At 32.9% G+C, this 21,543-nt stretch overlaps 1 protein-coding gene across 3 annotated transcripts in view; it reads left to right on the top strand.

Moving 5' to 3' along the window:
- KCNT2 (potassium sodium-activated channel subfamily T member 2) overlaps window positions 1-21,543 on the top strand; it is a 515,262-nt gene that overhangs the window by 398,996 nt on the left and 94,723 nt on the right. For 2 of the 3 annotated variants that reach the window (XM_001376989.4, XM_007480998.3), the window contains exons 15-19: window positions 6,290-6,439; window positions 7,396-7,625; window positions 9,555-9,768; window positions 11,464-11,569; window positions 16,570-16,742. In XM_001376989.4, coding sequence (XP_001377026.1) covers window positions 6,290-6,439; window positions 7,396-7,625; window positions 9,555-9,768; window positions 11,464-11,569; window positions 16,570-16,742 — 873 coding nt within the window. Of the gene's footprint in view, window positions 1-2,728; window positions 2,786-6,289; window positions 6,440-7,395; window positions 7,626-9,554; window positions 9,769-11,463; window positions 11,570-16,569; window positions 16,743-21,543 lie in introns of all 3 variants that reach the window. The other variant, XM_056815678.1, reaches the window with a different exon arrangement.

Here is a 21,543-nt window from a genome sequence, read left to right as displayed (position 1 = left end):
AACTTTATAAAAGATACCATGCTGTGTTCTTAGGTATATCCAAAGAAGAATAAGAAATAGTCCCTCAGAAAGCTAGTAGAAAGCATATATAAACATTTAATAACTTATAGCACTGAATGAGGCAGATAATGGTTTTTTAGAGTCCTTTTTATGGAAAATAGTAATACATTATACTACTTTCACCCTAACCCTTTGAAAAATAACTTATTTAGATTTCACTTAAAATAATATAAAATTAATTTGCACAAGCTGGAAATAAATGAACTGAAAACATAGGAAGGAAGATGAGACATTTCCTTGTTGACAAGCCAATTTCTGATGATTTACTTTAAAAAATGCACAAAATATATAATGTGAGCAGAGATGAGGAAAACTTATATTAGTAAATTTGTCATTTATTTTCTCTAAATATTATTCTTTATATGATAGTTGTCATGTGGGAGGGAGTATGAGGAAGGAAAACAGGAGATGTAGAAGACAAATTTTTATGAAATTGAAGTAATAAGGGAAGGCAAGAATAGGGACATGAGGTCTTTGAAAATTAGAACCAGAAATTTATTTTCTTTAAATTTAGAAATCTATGATCCTATCTGAGAGGATGAAAGGCCTCCTGTATTAAAGCTTATGAATATGCATATGACTGAGAGATAAAGGGATATTCACCAGAATAAATGAGAGAAAATGCACCTGATTATATTTTAGCTCAAATTTCTTGCTATTTGAACCCTAGAAATGAATGAAAATTATGAAAATGCCTCAAAAATAAATTAGAATCCAAAGGAAAGTGAGACCATTTTTGCACAGAAAAGATAAGACTTAATTAGACTTGTTAAACAATTTCAAGAAATATAATACTGATTCTGAAATACATTTGTGAATATTCATGTGAATCAAATTGGATAAAAAAAATGAAGTTCAGAGAAGTGTGTGATTTTCTAAAGCTTACATAGCTAATAAGGGATAAATACCTGACTTCTTACTCCAGTTTTCAATAAGTAAATAAGATCTTTTTACTCCAGTTTTCTCTTCACTGTTTGAGTCTTTGGTGGTTGAACATCTGAAATAACAACTGGTTGAGTAGGGCATGTCTTTCTCAATATCATTTCCTGGCCAATCCATTTGTTTCTGGTTAAACCTTTGAGTTCAAACTGACCTTATTCTTATTTGGCATAACTTACTTAAATTCCAGAAACTGAGCATCTAAAATATATATTTCTCTATCTAACTATTTATTTATATACAGGGAAGAAAAGAATAGAGGGATAACAAACTATTGCTTGTGATTTCATAAAGAATGCAAGAGCCATTTCATTGCTGAAGAAAGAGCAAGTATGGTATATGTCAGAGAATGGGCATTTGCATTTATGATATAAGGACATGAAATATCTCCTGCCCTCTCTTTAGTGATGTGCTTAATAAGTTTTCTAATGGTCAGACTTGGTCAACTATTAAGAAAGGTATATGTATGTATGTATGTATGTATACATACATACATACATATATATGTAATACAGAAGAATAAAAAACTAGGAAAGGTGAGTTTTTCATGTGCACAAAATGTTTTTATTTCCAAGCTGTACTGCTTTCATTTCGATTGGTTTTCTTAGGAAATGGTTTCTGTTTTAAAATATTAGTTGGACAAATCAGACCCTTGACTATTCTATTCATATTTAATATAGAATTTTTGTCACCTAAGACTTAGAAAACAGTTTCATTGCTCCATCTAGAGGCAATAGAGGGAAGACATTTGGAATTGTTAGATTTCTTTGTAAATTTTAGGACTAGTAATTTATAAGAACAACTTGATGTTTTTAAGTTAGTTGAGAATAAAGACACATATGAAGACTCTTATATGAGTAAAAGATGCTTTCTTATGACTTTATTATGCTCATTCAGGAGTTTCAACAAAAGTACATCTTTATTTCTATGCCCCACTTTTCCCTTCCTTTCTTTCCCCTTTATTTCCAGAAATAAATAAAAAAAAAAGCGAAACTAAGAATGGAGAGTAAAATTCAGTTAATATCTATGGGAAGTTAATTTGTTGCTTTATTAAAAAGAAGCATGAATATAGTGGGGGACATAATAAGGAGAGACCTCAATTAGAATTTTTCCTTCTATATTTATTAATTGTATGTCTTGCAGGCAGAGTATTTGCCCTTTAGTTTACTGATTTGTAAAGTAGATAAAATAAGAAAATGTACTCTGCAAGATTATTGTGAGATTCATGTGAGTCAAAGTTTGTAAAACACTATAAATATGAACTATTTGTTGGATTTTATCCCGACAGAAGAATTCAGTACAGGTAAACTTCCAATCACATATTGTCACTGATTTTTTTTTCAGTTTTATAAAATTCTTCCTTAATAGTAATAGTAGCCAGCATTTATAGAAGATTTTTAGGTTTGCATAGCACTTAAGTATTATCTTATTTGATCATCAAAATAACTTTCAGAGATAGGTATATTTATTATTCCCATTTTATGAATTAAAACAAGAACAAACTTAAAGGAAATAGAGTTTAAATGAGTTGCAGAAGTGTTTGAGGTTGGATTTGAACCTGGGTCTTCCTGACTCTCCATCTAACACTGTCTAATATACCATGTGAATTTGTAATATTTGAAGTGATTTTGAATACAATATTATATCAATATGTGCATGTTTTATTCTGTAAATAAAATGAGAGCTTCCTAGTATATTTAAATTGATGTACTTCATGTGATCTTTGCAGAACAGCACCCTGGGAACCTTTTAAACAACTAACTGGAACCAAGCAGACTTTAAACAGGTGAAATGTCCTATCATAGGGCAAAGATTTAAATCTGCCACATTTTACTTTTAATTACATATATAGCCTTTTGATCACCTACTTGACACTACTTTCTTATTTTCAATCAATACCCATTATAAAATCAGCACACCCATCCATTCTTTCATCCAATATGTATTTAGTAGCAACTTTCTACAAGATACTGCTCTAGATATTATGGGGAATACAAAGATGAAGATAGCTCCTGTTTCCAAGATTTAGGTTCTATTAGGAAAGATTTGAAAAAAAAAGTATAAAAATAACCAAGATTCAAGAATACTTTGAAAATAATGAGTCATGAAGTTATCATTCAGATGAAGAAGGGATCATTTCTGAAAGGGATAAGGTAGGGTCATAGTGGAGTAAGGGATGGTAGTTTATGGTGAGGTGGGAAGCTAAGAAAAAGCTGCATAGAAAATAACATTTGACCTAAACGTTGAATGAACAGTACAAATTCATGAGGGAGAACTGGTGGCTTGTGGGGCCAATAAGAACAATCAATATACTCCTAACCTAGAACTTTTCTTTTTGATCTGTAATAGTATATTATCATTTTGTATCTTTCATCTTTGTTTAAAAATGCTAACTGAAGTTCATTTTTTCCCCAAGGTAAGCATTTATAGAGAGATATGTAAAAAAAAACACAAAAAACTTTAACTTCAGAACAGTAGAAATTCATATAAAGAATTGTATATGAGCTAATTCAAGGATCTCTGGTTTCTGTATTGCTGGATACTCTTGCTACTGATCCAACTCTCATCTTCCCTAATACTTAGTAAACAGTCTTCAGAAATTAGTAGGATAAAAAAATTCAGCACCTTTTGGCTAACTTGGTGAAGAGCCTCTGAATTTAGCTAAGGTGATTCTCAAGATCAGAGACACCAAGGAGTCCATACTCAAGGTTTTTAAGACTTAATGAACCTTGTGCCCCTTTGGAATTGCCCTCAAGAAATCTAGGACATGTTCACAGCATAATAACCCCATTTGTGGAGACAGTGGCTGATGGATTAGATGATAAACAGAAGTAAACAAACAGTTCATGAGTTCCAAAATACTGATATCAAAGTAAACTGGTGTGACAATGTAGTTAATTGAACTAACTTGAAATAATCCAGGAAATAAATAGGTATCTAAGAGATAAAAACCTACAACTCACTCTGGTTATGTTTTTATTAATGTATATTTTGGCATAAACTACAATCAGTTATTTGGTATTTAGGTTTATTATTAAGGAACCACAGAGAACAGAATGTAGGAGCAAAGAGAGATCTAATTCTTGGCATGAAGAGGAGTTACACATATATTGGTGTGGTAGTTGGAGAGAAAATTGCTTCTAGCTAGCAATTGTATTTTCATACCCTTAGACTTTTATTCCATAGTATTGTACATGCTCAATGTAGTTTTAAAATTATAAAATTGTGAAATCTTAAGGCTTTGAAGAAACATTAAAGATCATCTGGATCAATCTCTTAATCTTCTTTACAATATTAAAGTCAATAGTTCATTCATTTGCTACTAAATTTGTTGCTATTATTTCTAAGATTACAGATAAGAAAATATGAAAGCATCAATTGATCAAAATAATTGTTCCCTTAGAATAAACAGGTTTAATAAGAACAAGTGACTGATTCCATCATATCTAGAGAGAGACGAGTTTGGGGGGAAGGAAATGAAATTCTCTTTCCAAGGAGAAAGAGGCTAAAGTATCAAGCTTTTTAGCCAAGGTCACCAAGACCTTGTTTATTCTAAGGGAATAAGGTAAGGGATAGGGCAGATGAATTTAAGAATGAGGCAGAAGGGAAGAGGGAGCAGGGGGTATCTAGAATAACTGAAACCCCTTCTCCCAAAAGTCTGGCAGCTCAGGTTTTGCTGATCTGACCCCTTGTGGTCAGTTAGAAGAAGCCCTGGCTCTCAACTGCCTTGGTAACTGTAACCAGTCCAGGACTTTAGGGGATCTGGAGGAAATCATTCTTCTAGTGAATAGCTTCCAATTAAAATCCTATTCTCTTAATTATTTTCTTGAGTTATTAGGTCAAGATAAATAAGTGAATACTCCCAGGAGGAGATGAGTGGTGGTTCAGAGATCCTCCCAGTCTACCTTCCTGATGGCTTCTCAGAAAGGAGAAGAAGCTTTCCAACTGTCCAGTTCAGCTCACTTCCTTTCCTTTTCCCAGAATTCTCTCCTTCCTGCCCTCCCCCACTCCTGCAGAATTCTCCAGCTTGCCAGATCTGCTTCTCTCTGTTCTGCTGGCAGATTAAGTCCTGTGCCTCTTTTACAGGGGCTTCCTATTTCCTGACAAAATTGTAGATCCTTGATGTATCGATAATTTTTATAGTGCTTATATTGATAAGATGAGGCCCTAATTATTCATTTCTCTGATTCTTATTTCTGTAAATGAAACCAGGAAACAAAAACTAAAAAAAAAAACTAAATGGATTTGCCAGTTGTTCTAGAAAACATTAATTTTATACAAATATCTAAGTACTTATGAAACTGTTATAAGAAAGTGAATGCAAACAATGCATCTCTTAATTTCATTGTTAGAGTGAATACGCCTAACCAATTATTTAGTCATCAAACTTTTTATTATACTGTTATGCCGTACAAGACAATATCCTAGGAAGTGGAGGGTTTAAAGAACATAATACATAGTCTTTTCTGTCTCTGAGTTTATTGTGATAGGGGTCATGAGACAGTCACATAAAGAACTCCAATGCAAAGTACTGTCTGAAATTGCAGTAAGAAATAAGATTATAGGCTTCAGAAAAAGAGGAATCATCTGCTTCAAAAGGTAATATATTTTTTCTCTTTAGAGGTCTTCAAGCAGTCCAGAAGATGACTTCTGAGCATTTTATAGTGGGGTTTCCTTTATAAGTAGGACTAGATGTTATCTGAGTTCCTTTCTAATTTAGTGATTTAGTGATTCCTGGAGATCAGCAAGAGGGATAAGGTTTATGGGGAACTTAAAGGATGTAGAGAAAGTGAACAAAGCTTGAGAATAGGTAGCATTGGCAAGGTGAGCATTTTGGGCAGAGGGAATACTGGGTGCAAAGGCAGTGGGGCTAGAACATGGGGCAGGACATGTTTGAAGAGAAATATCCTATTTCAACAGGAGCACCGGATATTTGAAGTATAAGGGCAACTTTATTTGGGTTATGTAAAATCACATTGTGCACTGCCTTATTTTCTTTAAATATGACATTAATTAATTGGTACAGTTCATTTCTTTAAAAGTGAATTTTGATCTGCTTAGAGGCTACATATACTTAGGGTTATGGGAACATACATTTAAAGCTGGAAGGGTCACTTGGAGGTCATCCAGTCAAACATTTTCATTTCTGTATTTCTTCTTTCTTGGAAATAATAACTGTAGGTTCTTACAGATTATAAAAGGTTACCATACATTTTATTTCCATAAAGAATTTGTGCAGTAGATTAAACTAACCACATGTATATGTGTTCTTCATTTGTTTGTATTTCAGAGAGGGTCAGCAGTCACCTGAACAGTGGCAGAAGATGTATGGAAGATGCTCTGGTAATGAAGTGTACCACATTATCATGGAAGAAAGTACATTTTTTGCTGAATATGAGGGAAAGAGTTTCACATATGCCTCTTTCCATGCACACAAAAAGTATGTTCCTGTTGCTAAGATTGTTTGAAAATATAAATGAATCTTATTTTTTATACACAGATTTCCGAATCAAGATACATTGTAGTTCCTTTCAATTTTGTGTTCTCTTGGTTGCTTCGAAAAAAAACTATCCTGTCATCCCTGTAAATTCTTTGTTTTACTGTTAAGAATGTTTAAAATTTTAGGAGGAATTTTCTTCATAAAAAGAATAAATAAAAGCATAATTGCATTTTTACAACCAAGCATACTCTCAGGAATTAAAAATTGATCAACTAAAGGAATATAATCCTTTCAAATCTAATCTCTCAAGGGAAGGCAGATGAGCATAAAAATGAAACATTTTCAATACTGAGATATTTCTTGTGGCTGAATATTATAATTTGATTCATCTTTCTTCTCATCCAAATGGGAATATTCTTTCTGCCTTTAAGTCAGATTCAGAGAATGACTTTATATGGATGGAAATTATTTTCTGTTATTTTATGACCTCTAACATGACACAACCTAGAGTCAACTCAGGACATACAGACACATACAAGAAGATATAATATAATACCTCTATGTAGTACCATATATCTCTTCTTATTTTTATAATAGGCTTTTATAAAAGAATACATTTAGGGATTTATTTTTTAATGATGGTAATGAGTACCTGTATAATAATCATAATCATAATCATAATCATAATCATGAGTATGTTCACGCAGAAAGACCTAGTTGAGGAATTAAGAGACCTGGGTTTTATTGCCTTCTCTGATGGTTACTTCTCCCTGTGTGACCCAGTTTATTCTTTTGTAATAGGAGGAGTCTGAACTACAGGATCTCCCTTTCTCTTATGAATTTTGAAAATTGATGAGTTTTGAAACTCTGTAAATGTGAATATATTATGAAAATTACCATTTATCATTTGTTAAATTATAATTCTTAAATTATTATATTTCCCTTTTCATTTTAAGGTTTGGTGTCTGTTTGATTGGTGTTAGGAGAGAAGATAACAAAAACATTTTGCTAAATCCAGGTCCACGTTACATTATGAGTGCTACTGACACATGCTTTTACATTAATATTACCAAAGAAGAAAACTCAGCATTTAAGAATCAAGACCAACTAAGACGAAATAATGCATCAAGGTCATTTTATCATGGACCTTCTAGATTACCAGTACATAGCATAATTGCCAGTATGGGTAAGTTTTCAAGAAATATTTAATTCAATTCATATTCATTAAGCACTTAAATTACCAAACAACTTTTTTAGGCAATGAATTAATTAGATAACGTTGTATGTTATTCCCAATACATTTTATAAAGTCAAACATAAATTTGTACATAAGTATTGAATTTTATTTTTTGAGTTTTTAATTTATTATTCATTAATTCTGTCTGCTTTTAAACTTTTTAAAACATGCTGTGTACAATTTTTTTATTGTACTTTTTATTTGTATAGTTAATCCATTATGTCTTTCATTAGAAAATATGCTGTTAGTTACAAATTAAGATTGTCACCTAACTGAATTAATTAAATCACCCCACTCATAAAACAGTAAGAGAATAATTTCATAATATAGTAGATAAAAGTACTGGAAAACAGACTTAGAGATTAAATTATTAAACTCCTATGCTATCCTAAGAGGGTATGAATCACAATGAAATTTAGATACAAACCAGTTCTGCTTTTGTATAGTATTTTAATATATTTGAAACCATGTTTCTATAGGTTGTCAAAATAATTATTTCAAAAGCAAGTAAATTGTTATCAACTATTGTCATATACCCAGTAAAAACTACTTGATTCAATCAAATTTTTATTTTATTTTTTATTGTATTAATTTTTAATGACCTCACATGAACTGACATGTCAGATATAGGTAAATATATCAACACTGATGACAACAGATATAGGTACTATCTATAGATACATCTATATTAATTATCTATATATAGGTAGATAGATCAATAAAGACATATCTATATTGATATATCTTCATATTTTTATATCTATATCTAAACTTCAATGTGATGATGACCATCCCTAGCATGCAATTCAACCAAAAGGGCCTCCTCTGTTCAAGGAACTGTGGTAGACTCTGGGGATTGTAGGTACAAATGAATAGGAGGGGGCAGCTAGTGGCTCAGTGGATTGAGAGTCAGTCCTGGATACAGGAAGTCCTAGGTTCAAATCTGACCTCAGATACTTTCCAGATGTGTGACCCTGGGCAAGTCACTTAACCCCCATTGCCTAGCCCTTACCACTCTTCTGCCTTGGAACCAATACACAGGATTGATTCTAAGGTGGAAGGTAGGGGTTTAAAAAATTAAAAACTTAAAAAAAGATTCATAGGAACCTGAATCATTAAATCAACAGATAAGAAAATGTAAAATATATACTGTCATCCAAATTTATTTCAAGAAGAAGAAAACACTAGAGACTGGGTGAATCAAGAAAGTCATTGTATGGGAGGTGGTAATTGAATGAAGACATAAATTTGAAGGGGCAGAGGTGAGAAGAGACTGAATTCTAGATATGAGGGGCCATTTTTAAAATGGGACAGAGATGGGGAATAGATGTGGCCAAGCTAGTAGGCTCATTTGCCTGGAATAGAAAGTGTGCAAAGAAGAACAATATGAAATAAATGTAACAATAGAACTGCTTGCAGGATCTATGAAATCTGGAATATTAGTCAGAATTCCAGCCAGTTCATTCATAGAGGAGACAGTCTCTTAAAAGAAAGGTTAGACTCTTATTTCTCCCTGCCTCTTTGTGACCCTTCCATGGTGCCTTAAGGGAAGATTTATTTAAAGCTTGGGTTTTCAATCATTTCTATGGTCTCTTCCAAAAGAGCAGTGGAAAAATATTCAATATCTATTGTAAATCAAGTCTGGGACAAGTATTTATTTTCTACACTCAAAAGACATACTTAACACAAAAGGTTCTCAAAAGCACACATTGACAGGGGGAAAAAAGCAACCAAAGAAACTAACCAAATATTTTAAGACTATTTATTAAAATAGAAGCTTGGGCATTACAAATATTTTTCATCCCACATGGAACATTAACTCTGTCATTGAAATTTGACTGATCATTGAGTTGTGGATTTTTATGTTTCCTGATTCAGGCACTGTGGCCATTGACTTACAAGATACAAGCTGTAGATCTGCTAGTGGCCCTAACTTGGCTCTTCCTCCAGAGGGAAGCAAAGAAACCAGAAGACCTAGTATAGCTCCTGTTTTAGAGGTCGCAGATACATCATCAATTCAAACTTGTGACCTTCTAAGTGATCAATCTGAAGATGAAACAACACCTGATGAGGACATTTCTACCAATTTAGAGTATGTGAAATTATTTAAGCAATAGCAGGTCTAAACATTTTGTACGGTGAATCAGTGAGGAAAGGTCCCTTGGGAGTAACTTAATTAACCTTTACTGGATTTTTTTTTCATTTGTTATATAGATCTATACTCACCCGATAGTCTTTTTCTTCCCTTATATATAAGGTAAACTTGAATATTTCATTCTGCTTCAGAGTTGAATAAAAAAAAAACCCTTAGATGGTATGTACCTTTCCAGGAAATGGCAGAAATAGTGACTCCTTAGGGTCATAATGTGATATTTACTTCTGAATATATTTTGATTTTAAAAAATAATAAATTCCCTTAAATTTATCCTCTTACAATATGATCTCAAACACTTTTTCCATCCTGTTACCCTTCTTTGAGCATTTGTTAACTTATAAACCTCCTTTTTAAGATGTAGCTCTGAGATCTGAAGTACTTCAAGTTTTATCTGACCAGAACAGAGGAAACAGGTTCCATACCCTCCTATTTCTCAAACATGAGCTGTGCTTAATTAAATCCAAGATCAAGTTATCTGTGAATGCAATCTCATGTGCCATTTTGATCCTGATTTTGTTCCATTTTTCTCAAAACTTGCAATATATCTTCTTGACTATAAGGACTTTTGCAGTCAGACTTGGGAAAAATTAAGGTGGTGGGTTTATCTCATGTCAAAAAACAAATCATAAAATCTTCTGAGAAGTTTTGTTACTACTTTCATGAGATCACTTCTCTGGCCATTCCCAGTGCTTTCCACCTCTGTGAATAAGTTTCTCAGGATTATTATTTAGAATGCTTTTACCTAGATAATCATCTAGGATAGAAAAATGCTAACAAGTCATAGAGAGAAATCATACTTCTTGCCACAGAACTGACAGAGCAACTTTATGTCATAAATCTTTTTCACAATGTGGTAAATCCTGAGAATCTCTTATCAGAATATTAAGTGTGTAAAGTAAAACATATAGGATTACATAGGAAGTTAATGATATTGAAAGTTATCAACAATATATTCTTAAAAATTATGTACCCCATATCAAGAACATATGCTTTAGATAAAGTTTTAAGTCTCATTTAGACAGAAATCTGGTCTATATGTATATTTACATAGGACATTTACTTAATCCTCTAATTATTTTTGTATGAATATATTATATATTGGTAATATTGGTAAAAATAATTAGATGATGAGTATTATCATTGAGCAATAATGTTAATGAGTAATGAATGTTACAGAATCAGAATGGCTGGTTTTGGAATCAGAGAGACATGTATAGAAGTCCTGTCTATGGCAAATATTAATTTTATGACCATAGAAGAGTCAATTAACCTCTTAATGACCTAGGTAATGCCCTAAGACTAGAAGTTACAAATGAGTTTCCAAACTGTATTAGTGGAGGATGTTTCCACTAGAAGAATTTCTAGCATTAATGAAATCACAGTTCAGAACTAAAATTAAATTTAATAAAAAGTGCCTTAAAAGTGCTTTACAAAAGTACTAAAGTGAATAATGTTATTTTTATTATTATTAAAAGTCTTCAGCTTTTGGAGCTATTTATAGAAATGTTTTAATGAGAAACAAAAAAAAGTGTTTCTTTACAGAATCTAACAGAACAGAAAAATCACAATGGCTTAGCTTATTGTCATAATATTATATAACGTATTGAAGGGAATTATTTCATATTTTTTCAGATATGCTAAAGGCTACCCTCCTTACTCTCCATATATAGGAAGTTCTCCTACTTTTTGCCATCTTCTTCATGAAAAAATTCCGGTTTGTTGTCTAAGACTAGACAAGGTAAATGCTTTTTTAAATAACTGGATCCTAACATTCAGTAAGACATAAGTAGCATGCAACATTAAAATATGTGCAGATGTTGAAAAAATTGTTTTAGGAGATATATAAGAAGTTCTAAAAGTGTAATATGTAAATCCTACGAATGTAATATGAAACTGAACTTTAAAAATCAATTGATTTCACAAATGTTAAATACAGCATTCCATAATGAAAGTTTGGATTTTAGGAAAATGGATTCTAGGCTCATTTTATTTCTTCATTTCTAGAACAAGGATGTTTCACTAAATGTCATTTTAAAGTTGTGTTAAGTCTACTTTTCTGTGCAATAATTTAAAATTTTTTCTTGATTCTATGTGGAATCCTGTAATTTCTTGCTATTCTTCCCAAATAAAACTTGCAATTGTTTTTTTTTTCCTCTTGCTGACAACAGTAGAAGTGTTTTCAGAGCTTCTTAGTGCTAGCTAATATGTTTGACAAACTCTAGAATTTGTAAAATTCTTTCCCTAAAACATCTCTTGGAGGTAGGGACTCCAAATACTATCAGAATCTCCATTTAAACATGAGAAAACTTGGGCTTAGAGAGGCTTGTGTAAGGTCAGCAAATAATAACTATCAGAGCCAGGATTTAAACTGAAGTCTTTCACAATTCTTGAAACCAGTGCTTTTTCCAGTACAATACGCAGTCTTTCCATTCATTCTCTTGACATTGAAACACTTAACATCCATAAGGGTCACAGTAACTAGGGCATTGTAGCCGAGGAAATATGTCAAGCCACTTATTTCTTAAAGTTTCCAATTTGCTGTGAAAGGAACCATAAGTTCAGAACTTCACAATGTGTCTGCTTTCATAGCAACAGTTCTCATGATGTCACAGACTTTATTTTCAGAAGCATTACTCTTTTATAATTACTTTAATAGCATAATTTAAAAATTCACATTATACTTTTGAGTTCCTTCTAATCTTATTTGAACATGTAAAATAAACATGTTTATTTTACCCTTCTTTGTGGCGATTAAAAATCATCCTCAACTTTAGTTTGGAATTAGAAGACAGTCCACCAAAAGAATAAACTGGCTTCCAGGAAAGTTGTTTTTGTCTTCCTACTAGATTCTTAAGTGAACAACACTTGTATTTGATTTGAACTACAGAGTCCTCAGGTGGTCATCTGGTAGAAAACTAAGAATATGCTCTTCCTGCAGCCCTTGAACAGATACAATTTCTTAGTTTTCTTTTTTTAATAAGTACTGAAAAATTAGCATTCCTTTTTACAGCATAGTAAAGAAAAAGAGAATTGTGATATGAACCTACTATTCTCTTTCATGCAAATTGTTTTTACTTCTCAATATTTAATAAAGTAAACATAAATCTTTTAAAGCTATCCTTATCAGACTCTAATTTCTCTTCACTGCATTTTACAAAATGCTTCAATTACCTGCTTTCCTTTATCCCCCTTTTTTGACAACCATTTGCAAACCCACTCCTTCACACACCTCTTTCCCATTAAGGAAAAAAAAGAAAAGAATGAAAATGAAAGCTATTGTGATAAATATGCATACCTAAGCAGAACAGATTGCCATATAGTCTGTGTTTGAAAATGATTGTCTCATTTTGCACATTAAGTCTATCACCTCTCTGTCAGACATTAGGGAGCATATTTCATTATTAGTCCTTTGGAATTATAGTTTTAAACACTGCACAGATCCAAGTTCCTAAGCTTTTCAGTATTGGTTTCCTTTGTAATGTTGTTGAACAAAGACAATTTTGGTCATGAAAAACTGATTTAGAATGAAGAGGGGTGTCAAAGGGAGTACTGGATGAATTATATTATTGGATCCCTCCTGTCTTTTTTACCTTATCTCAGGCCTTTTAAAATCACAAAGTGAGTGACTTAAGCAAAAAGATATGCTGGGAAAAGCTGGGAAAATGACAGGGGTATAAAATGCCTACTTTTATTTAGTTTTTTAATGATGTTATATTTAAATTAACTATTTAATTCTATTATGTCAGCAGAGAAACTCTTAATGATAAATCTTAATGATAAATCAAATATATACTTAATAACACTTCTGCTTTTAAAGAACTTAAAATTTTAAGAAGTTCAATAAGAAATTAGAAAAGAGAGAAATCAATTCACATGGCAAGACATTGAGTTGTTTAGTATCTGAGTTACGATTTGAAGAAAAGGATGGAAATTAGGATATGGATACAGAGCTTAGTAAATTAATGGAGGGAGGGAAGAAGTGTTTTCTGGGCATAGGGGATGATGGGAACAGCAAAGAGCAAAGGCATGGGTATAGGAGAGGATAGGAACAGAATAGTAGTGAGAATATTCTGATTTGACTGGAATAATCCTCATATAGGGCAGTTTAGGAAAGATCTGCTTTTGTTTTTAGTGATGCACCATTGGCAACCAGAGAAACAAGAAGGGATAACCCAGTTTAAAAAAATAAATCTTATTTAAATCTAAGTGTTCTTTGACTGGGCTAGGTGTTTTCAAAGTAGATATAGTAGATATAGATTATTACATAAAGTTATGTTTAAAAAGTAGAACTCTGCTTATCTTATACTAAATAGTTATTTGATCAAATATTTCAGAAATCAAACAAGAATGTGTAACTAAATAGGATATCATTGCCCACATGAAATGAAAATCTTAGGAATCATAATGATGACTAATGGGAAACAGCCAGTCTCATTATTTTCTGCCAATATGATGAAAGGAATAAATCTCTCTCTCTCTCTCTCTCTCTCTCTCTCTCTCTCTCTCTCTCTCTCTCTCTCTCTCATTAATTTTAAAGAAGTCAGTCAATATGCTACAGACTCAGTTAGTACTATTTTCTTAAAGTTTATCTCAATCTGTCAAAAACTCTTCATTTCATTATACTGCTATTGACAAATTTCAAACATTTTAAATCCCAGTAAATCATATTAATATAACTTTATCAATGTATTTAAGAGCTATTGCAGATTGATTTATGTCAGTACATAGATTCAGTTCCTAACAGTGCTTGGCATGTACTAGAAACTCACTGTTAGTAGATTAACACTATAGATATATGGATTAATTATAATAATATTAACACAGAGTCAAATTCAATATTCACTATTCATTCTGAAATAGGTTTTATGACAGAATCACAGAACATAATAATCTTGGAAAAATTGCTAAAGACAAGGAAGAACTATAAAGGGGGCATGCATAAATAGGAACACATTCCAAAAAAGAGCAGCCAAATATATGTAAGAAATGTCATTTAAAAATGTGAGTGAAAAAGAACCTGAGGTGTTCAATTGACAAAAATGAAGGATGACCAGTGGACAACCTGTGTTTTGTCAGTATCTTGGCAATGCCAGAGTAAGTCAGCGAGTCATCCCCTATCAAATTTTGGAGAGATTTCCTGTGGCTAGCTTATAGAAGGCATAGACAAGAGTTGAATAGGATAAAGGCCAGGTATATATGAATAATGATCTGCATGGCTGAAAGGGAGCCACCAATATTAATGAGTTAATGAATCCATTTAAATATATTCAATAAAATGTGATGCAAAATTTTAATTGAATGCCTTAAAAATAGATTATAAATTTTCACAGGCAAGTTTAATTAATTTGACATTGTTGGTTTATATAATTGAAGTAAAATATAATATTTTTCTGTGGAATAAAAAGAACAAATAATTTTTACCATAATATTTTTTAAGAAATAATTTTACTGAATCAACTTTATTTTTGTCAAAATATTTAGGCTTCTGGCCAAACAAGCTGATGTGTATGTGGAAAATAGCACTATATTTTTCCATTTGGACTTTGTGGAATTTGCATAACTCACTGCATATTAATAATGCCTTTCAGCCCTTCTATAGATCTCTAATTTCATTGATTTGGGTACTTGTCCATTCATTTTATTGGTTTACATGATAATCATTTCATTTTTAAAGGGACAGCAAAATCCAATTTCACTGAATTTGAAAGGGGATGAGATTGTTTTCAAGTATCTTCAATGAATGTGGCTAAAAATAATCCTAAAAATACTATGCCATTAAAAATGTATTCCAACATTCTCAACTATTCTATATACATTTAAAGTATTTAATATATTCAGGGTTCTATAAAATTATGTCATTATGAATAAAAATTTCCTTTTCTCTTTTTTTTGTAAACCTCTTGAAAGTATTCCTCAAGATAGTTAACACAGGATCAGTAAGAACACAGTGGATTTGGACACACAAAACTTAGCTCTCTCACAATCTAATTTCTCTGTGCCTCAGTTTCTTTATATGCAAAAATGGAGCTAATTCTCTTGTTGTTTGTTTTTTTAATTTTTGTTTATTTTGAATTCAAATTCTCTCCATCCCTCCAAGCCTTCCCCCATTCAAGAGGAATTAAATATGATATCAATCACATATGTAAAATCATGTAGAACACATTTATGTATTAACCATGTTGCAAAAAAAGCAAGAAAATATAGTGGAAAAACAATAAGTTTTAATCTGCATTTAGAGGTCAGCAGTTGCCTCATTGGAGGTGGATAACATTTTCCACTATGTATCCTTTGGAATTACCTTAGTGTATTGTTCAGAATACCTGTCTTTCACAGTTGATCGTCCTTTACATATGACAGGATATTTTTTAAAATTCGACTATAACTTAGATATTTTTTTCTGAAAATGGACTGTTCCTATCATTTGACCATTTATCAATTGGATAAAAATGCCTTTTATTTTTATAAATTCAAGGAATAAAGCCTAAATCAGAGAAACTCACTATAAAAATTTTCCCCATTTTTCTTTCATTTGTTTATCCAATAAGATTATTTGTACATGACTATACTAAAGCACATTTTAATTGTTAGTAAATAATTGTGCATTTTGCATGACTGATAGTTCAAAAACAGTTTTTCCATGACTGTGTATATAGAGCCCCTATTTTATTTTACACAATATTTTTGTACCAAATTACAGGGTCATTTCAAAATTGTGTTTCATCTGTTTTTTCCCTCTAGAGTTGCCAACATAACTATTACGAAGATGCAAAAGCTTATGGATTCAAAAATAAACTAATTATTGTTGCAGCTGAAACTGCTGGAAATGGATTATATAACTTTATTGTTCCTCTCAGGGCATATTATAGACCAAAGAAAGAACTTAACCCCATAGTCTTGCTTTTGGATAATCCGTAAGTATATCTAAATTCTATTAACAGCAGAAATATTTTATTAAACTGTCTTATGTATATTAATAGTATGTTATTATAATTTACATGAATTATTTTAAATCAGAAACCATATGGCACATGATTCTTTGGGAAGTACATGCTGTGCTGCTTTACACATGAAAGAACATTGTATATAGCATCAATGAAGTACTTAGAACATTATTAATGGGCAATTTGAAAATGACCATCATCACACAAAAACAACAGGAAACACATGGCTGAGAAAATAATTACAGTAATTTTCATTAAATTAATCAACCAGCCCAGAATATCTCCACAGAAACTGGAAATTTTGTCCTCTTTCTAAAGAACCATTAATTAGTGGAGACACATAATAAGGTTTCATTCTTCTTTTAGACCATAGTCTCTGAAACATCATCTTAAGTAAATAGAAAGAATTATACCACTGTGAGTAAAACAAGAAATGTAAATTCTATGAATTCCTTAATTTTTATTATGTTCATTTATTCAGAAATGTTGGACTGGTTCATTGAAATTACATGGTGCACCAACTTAGATTCATGTGCAAATTCCAATCTGTACCCCTGAATTAAATTTGGAGAATTAGGTGGTTGGGTGTTTTTGCTTCTTTGTTAGAGAGGCCTTTGACCAAACAATTTTGAAAGCTGGCTCTTCCATTTTTATGTTATATACAGACTCGATTAGGAAGCACCACCTGAGAATCACTAAGACATGAGGCCATAATTGTCTATAAATGGTGGGAGAGTTCCTTTCCTTCATATAATGTAGCATAAATAACCAGGTCTGCTCACATATTCTGATGAAAGGTTTGAAGAGTCTGAGTAGGGGGTTTAGCTTGCATGACTTAGTGGACAGCAGAGGGCACTATGTCTCTACTATTGTCAAATTAGTGGTTATAGATTTTTGTTGTTCAGGGAGAGACATATTAGGTGAGTTGTGGGAAGTAGGAGATGATAATAAAATGATCAGAACCAGCACTCATGATTGTGCCTGGGTTTGATCTTTCAGGCAAGCTCCAAATAAGAGATAGTTTGAGCTAAGATAAAAAAAAAAGATATCACTAAATATTTTAAAAATAATAAAGAACAAAGCAGAAAAAAATAGAGAACACAAATAGCACAAAATACCACTATGTTGTTAAATATAACATATTTAGTTCTTTTTAAAAAACAAATTAACAGAAGTTTAATTTCTCACAAAATGTTCTTGTCCTTTTCACATTAAAATGTATTTGTTGAATATTATTACATTAATAGTTTTTTAAAGCAATTTATCTACTGATAAAATCTTCCTTGTGAACCACAACAGTGAGATTGGCTGAAATTGCATGACTCTAATGCTTTCCTTGCGTCTTAAAGTTATTTGACTTTACTATACCAAAGGACATTAATATCTGAATGATGTTGGGTAAATCACTTAATCTTGCTAGGCCTCAATTCCTCGTTTTTTAAACAGAAGTTGGGGTAAAACTAGAAGACCTTGATGGCCTCAAGATCATTGTCTACTGACAGGAAATTTGTTAAAAAAGGAGAGAAGTTTAAAAAGGGAACAACTGCCTAATCCCAGATAGTCTGAGAGTATGCTAAGGATGCTCTCAAGGGCCTTTCTGTCTTGTCTCTCCTCTCACATGTGGCAGAATGTTTTGGGCCTGCTTTTTTAATAGTAGGACATGAGCCTTGTACCTGCTGAGTATACAGTCCACAAGAACTAGAAAGTGTAGAAATAAGATGCTGGGAGACCCTGCTGGGCAAAGATCCCTCTTTATTGTGAGCAAATAAATTACTGGGCCAGAGGTCTGCAGATTCTTTAGTTGAATCTGAGAGCTCAAATTGCAAAACACATACCCTTTTACAGTTTCATGTTTGTCCCCAGCTTCCCCACAAAAGTTCTTTGAAACCATTTCCAAACCTCCTGGTCTTCATGACCTTACTATGGTGACCTTCTGGTCCCTGTAACTTCTTACATGAATAGTTTTAATGTAGAGCACATTATAAAATGGATTCACACACTTAGGATTAACATAATTGACTTGTGATTAATATAACAACACACACAATTAAAATTACTATAACAGAACAGACTTATAATTATAACTCAGATGTTATCCTGGGACCACATTCTTAATCTGGTTACTTACACAAACTCTTCCCTGGGACTATATTCTTACTATAAATCACACAGTTACAAAGTATCAAAATTAAGGGTTTCTTAAGCTAATACAAATGAGGAGCTGCTTAATTAAATTTCCTTCTTACCAAAGTGATTTCACTTTGTGGAACACAGAAAAGCATTTTATATCTTAGTCATCAATCTTATTCTACCTGAGTGTGCCATAGAATTTAAAATAGTTGGGGTCATAAATTGTGGTGATTAAAATAGTTAAAGATATAAATTATAGTAGATATAAGAGTGGGTGAGTAAATTTGTGACTGCAGAAAATATGTTTCACTACAGTGTCTTGGGTTTAAATCAAATATAAGGTGGTCGCCAGGGAAATATTCCCAATTATGAATATACCCAAGTTAACTGGGTTTTATAGAGAATTTAATTAATAATACAAGGAGGAATTAAAGAAAAGAGAGAAAGAGAGAAAAAAGGATATAAGTATGAAGCACCTTAAGCCAACATGGCCTAGACCTGAGTCTTAAGAGAGAGAGATCAGTCAGTCAGTCTTTTATCACTCACCACAAGGTCTGTCTAAGCAAGGATTCAAGTGACAGAGGCTCCTCAGAGAGAGTTCCAGCCAGAGTCCTCCTCAAAGAGCCTTCCAGCCAGAGACTGTTTCAAAGGGCCTCTCTCAAGAGTCTCCAGAGGGACAGAGTCCCCTCAGAGGAGCTCCAGCGAGACCTCCTTAGAGATTGTCCTCCAGGAGATCCCCTTCTCCAGAGCCTCTCCTCCAGTGATCCTCCAAAAGGATCTTTCCTCAAGCGATCCTCATAAGAGATTTCTTCCCAAGAGATTTTCTCTCCAAAAGGAATGTTTTTCAAGAGATTCTGCTTTTTCTTATATAGGGGGTTTTCTCCTATGTCACTTCCCCTAAGTTCTTCCATCTACCAATCACAGTAGACGTTTTCCAAGGGACAGCCCATTCTGAATTCACTGCTGGGTCGACTAATCCCTTTAGTAAGTTTGAACCAGAAAAAACTTCTGAATAAGTTTTTACCTCTTTCCTCCTGGCAAGTTTACAAGTTGCCTGACCTTTAATAGGTATTTAGCATCCCTTTGTATTACTTCTAAAAATAGGCATGGCTTAAAGAACTTTTTGCCTCACTATAAGTATGGGCCCAAGTAACCTCATTATTTAGCAAGGAGTTCTCTCCCCTAAAGCAGTCCCAAGTACGGGTGGAGCAGAGGTCCTCCCATTTCTGATCCAAGTAGAGTTATCACATCCAAATGTGGAATGTTCCCAGTAGGGAATTGTTCCAATTGAGAATTCCCCGATGGGGAAATTTTTAACATTCACAAGTCTGAGAAATTTCAAGATTTACAGTGCACACTCTCCTTGAAAAGTAATCTATTCTCTGATGAGGCGACCTGGATTCTGGGAGGAAATTTGAAAGGAAAAGGCCAAGGATCATCATCAACCCTTAGAATCTAACAAAAGATTTGTGACGTAAGGAAGTGCTTAGCACAGTAGTTGGCATGTAATGCGTGCTTTATAAATGCTTTTTGTCTTCACTTCATGTCTGAAGGCTGATATTCCAAAGCATTGGTAGAGCTTGATGCTGCCTTTTTGCTGATAGGTTTCCATGAAAAAGCCATTTGGAGGTTCATCTTATCAGATTTTTTTTCTAAACCCTCATCACTTTGTATAGACATCCAAGATATCTGGTCCTCCAGAAACTTGGTCTTTCTTCCATGAATTGACAGTGGTAATCTCACTGTAAATTCACTGTTTATGAAATTGGGGAAGAAATATTCTTGTCTAGTGGGCCTCTAAGTTATATATCATCTATGTATCTTGTTTCTTTCCTTTTATCTTTCTTTCTTACAGTCATCTATCTCACTACCTATCCACACACACACACACACACACACCACACACACACACACACACACACACACACACACACACACACACACACTAACAGGGACACTTACATTGTCAATCTATTTTCACTTGCCTTTCAAGCTTTTTGTCTTAATCTGTTTTCTCTTGGTTCTGCTGGATTTACTTCTGGAATTTCACTTTCTTTTTTTCTTTTTCTTTTTTTCATAACATTTCTTTTTTTTAATAATATTTTATTTGATCATTTCCAAGCATTATTCATTAAAGACAAAGATCATTTTCTTTTCCACCCCCCAGCCCCCATAGCCAACGCGTGATTCCACTGGGTGTCACATGTGTTCTTGATTCGAACCCATTTCCATGTTGTTAATATTTGCATTAGAGTTTCGTTTAGAGTCTCTCCTCTGTCATGTCCCCTCAACCGCTGTAGTCAGGTAGTTGATTTTCCTCGGTGTTTCTATTCCCATAGTTTATCCTTTGCTTATGAATAGTGTTTTTTCTCCTAGATCCCTGCAGATTGTCCAGGGATATTTCACCACTACTAATGTAGAAGTCCATTACATTCAATTATACCACAGTGTATTAGTCTCTGTGTACAATGTTCTCCTGGTTCTGCTCCTCTCACTCTGCATCACTTCCTGGAGGTTGTTCCAGTATCCATGGAATTCCTCCACTTTATTATTCCTTTGAGCACAATACTATTCCATCACCAACATATACCATAATTTGCTCAACCATTCCCCAATTGATGGGCATCCCCTCATTTTCCAG

The sequence above is a fragment of the Monodelphis domestica genome, chromosome 2, assembly GCF_027887165.1.
Source record: "Monodelphis domestica isolate mMonDom1 chromosome 2, mMonDom1.pri, whole genome shotgun sequence".
NCBI lineage: Eukaryota > Metazoa > Chordata > Mammalia > Didelphimorphia > Didelphidae > Monodelphis > Monodelphis domestica.
The sequence above is the reverse complement of the archived record's forward strand: the minus strand, read 5'-3'. Positions and strand labels throughout refer to the sequence as shown.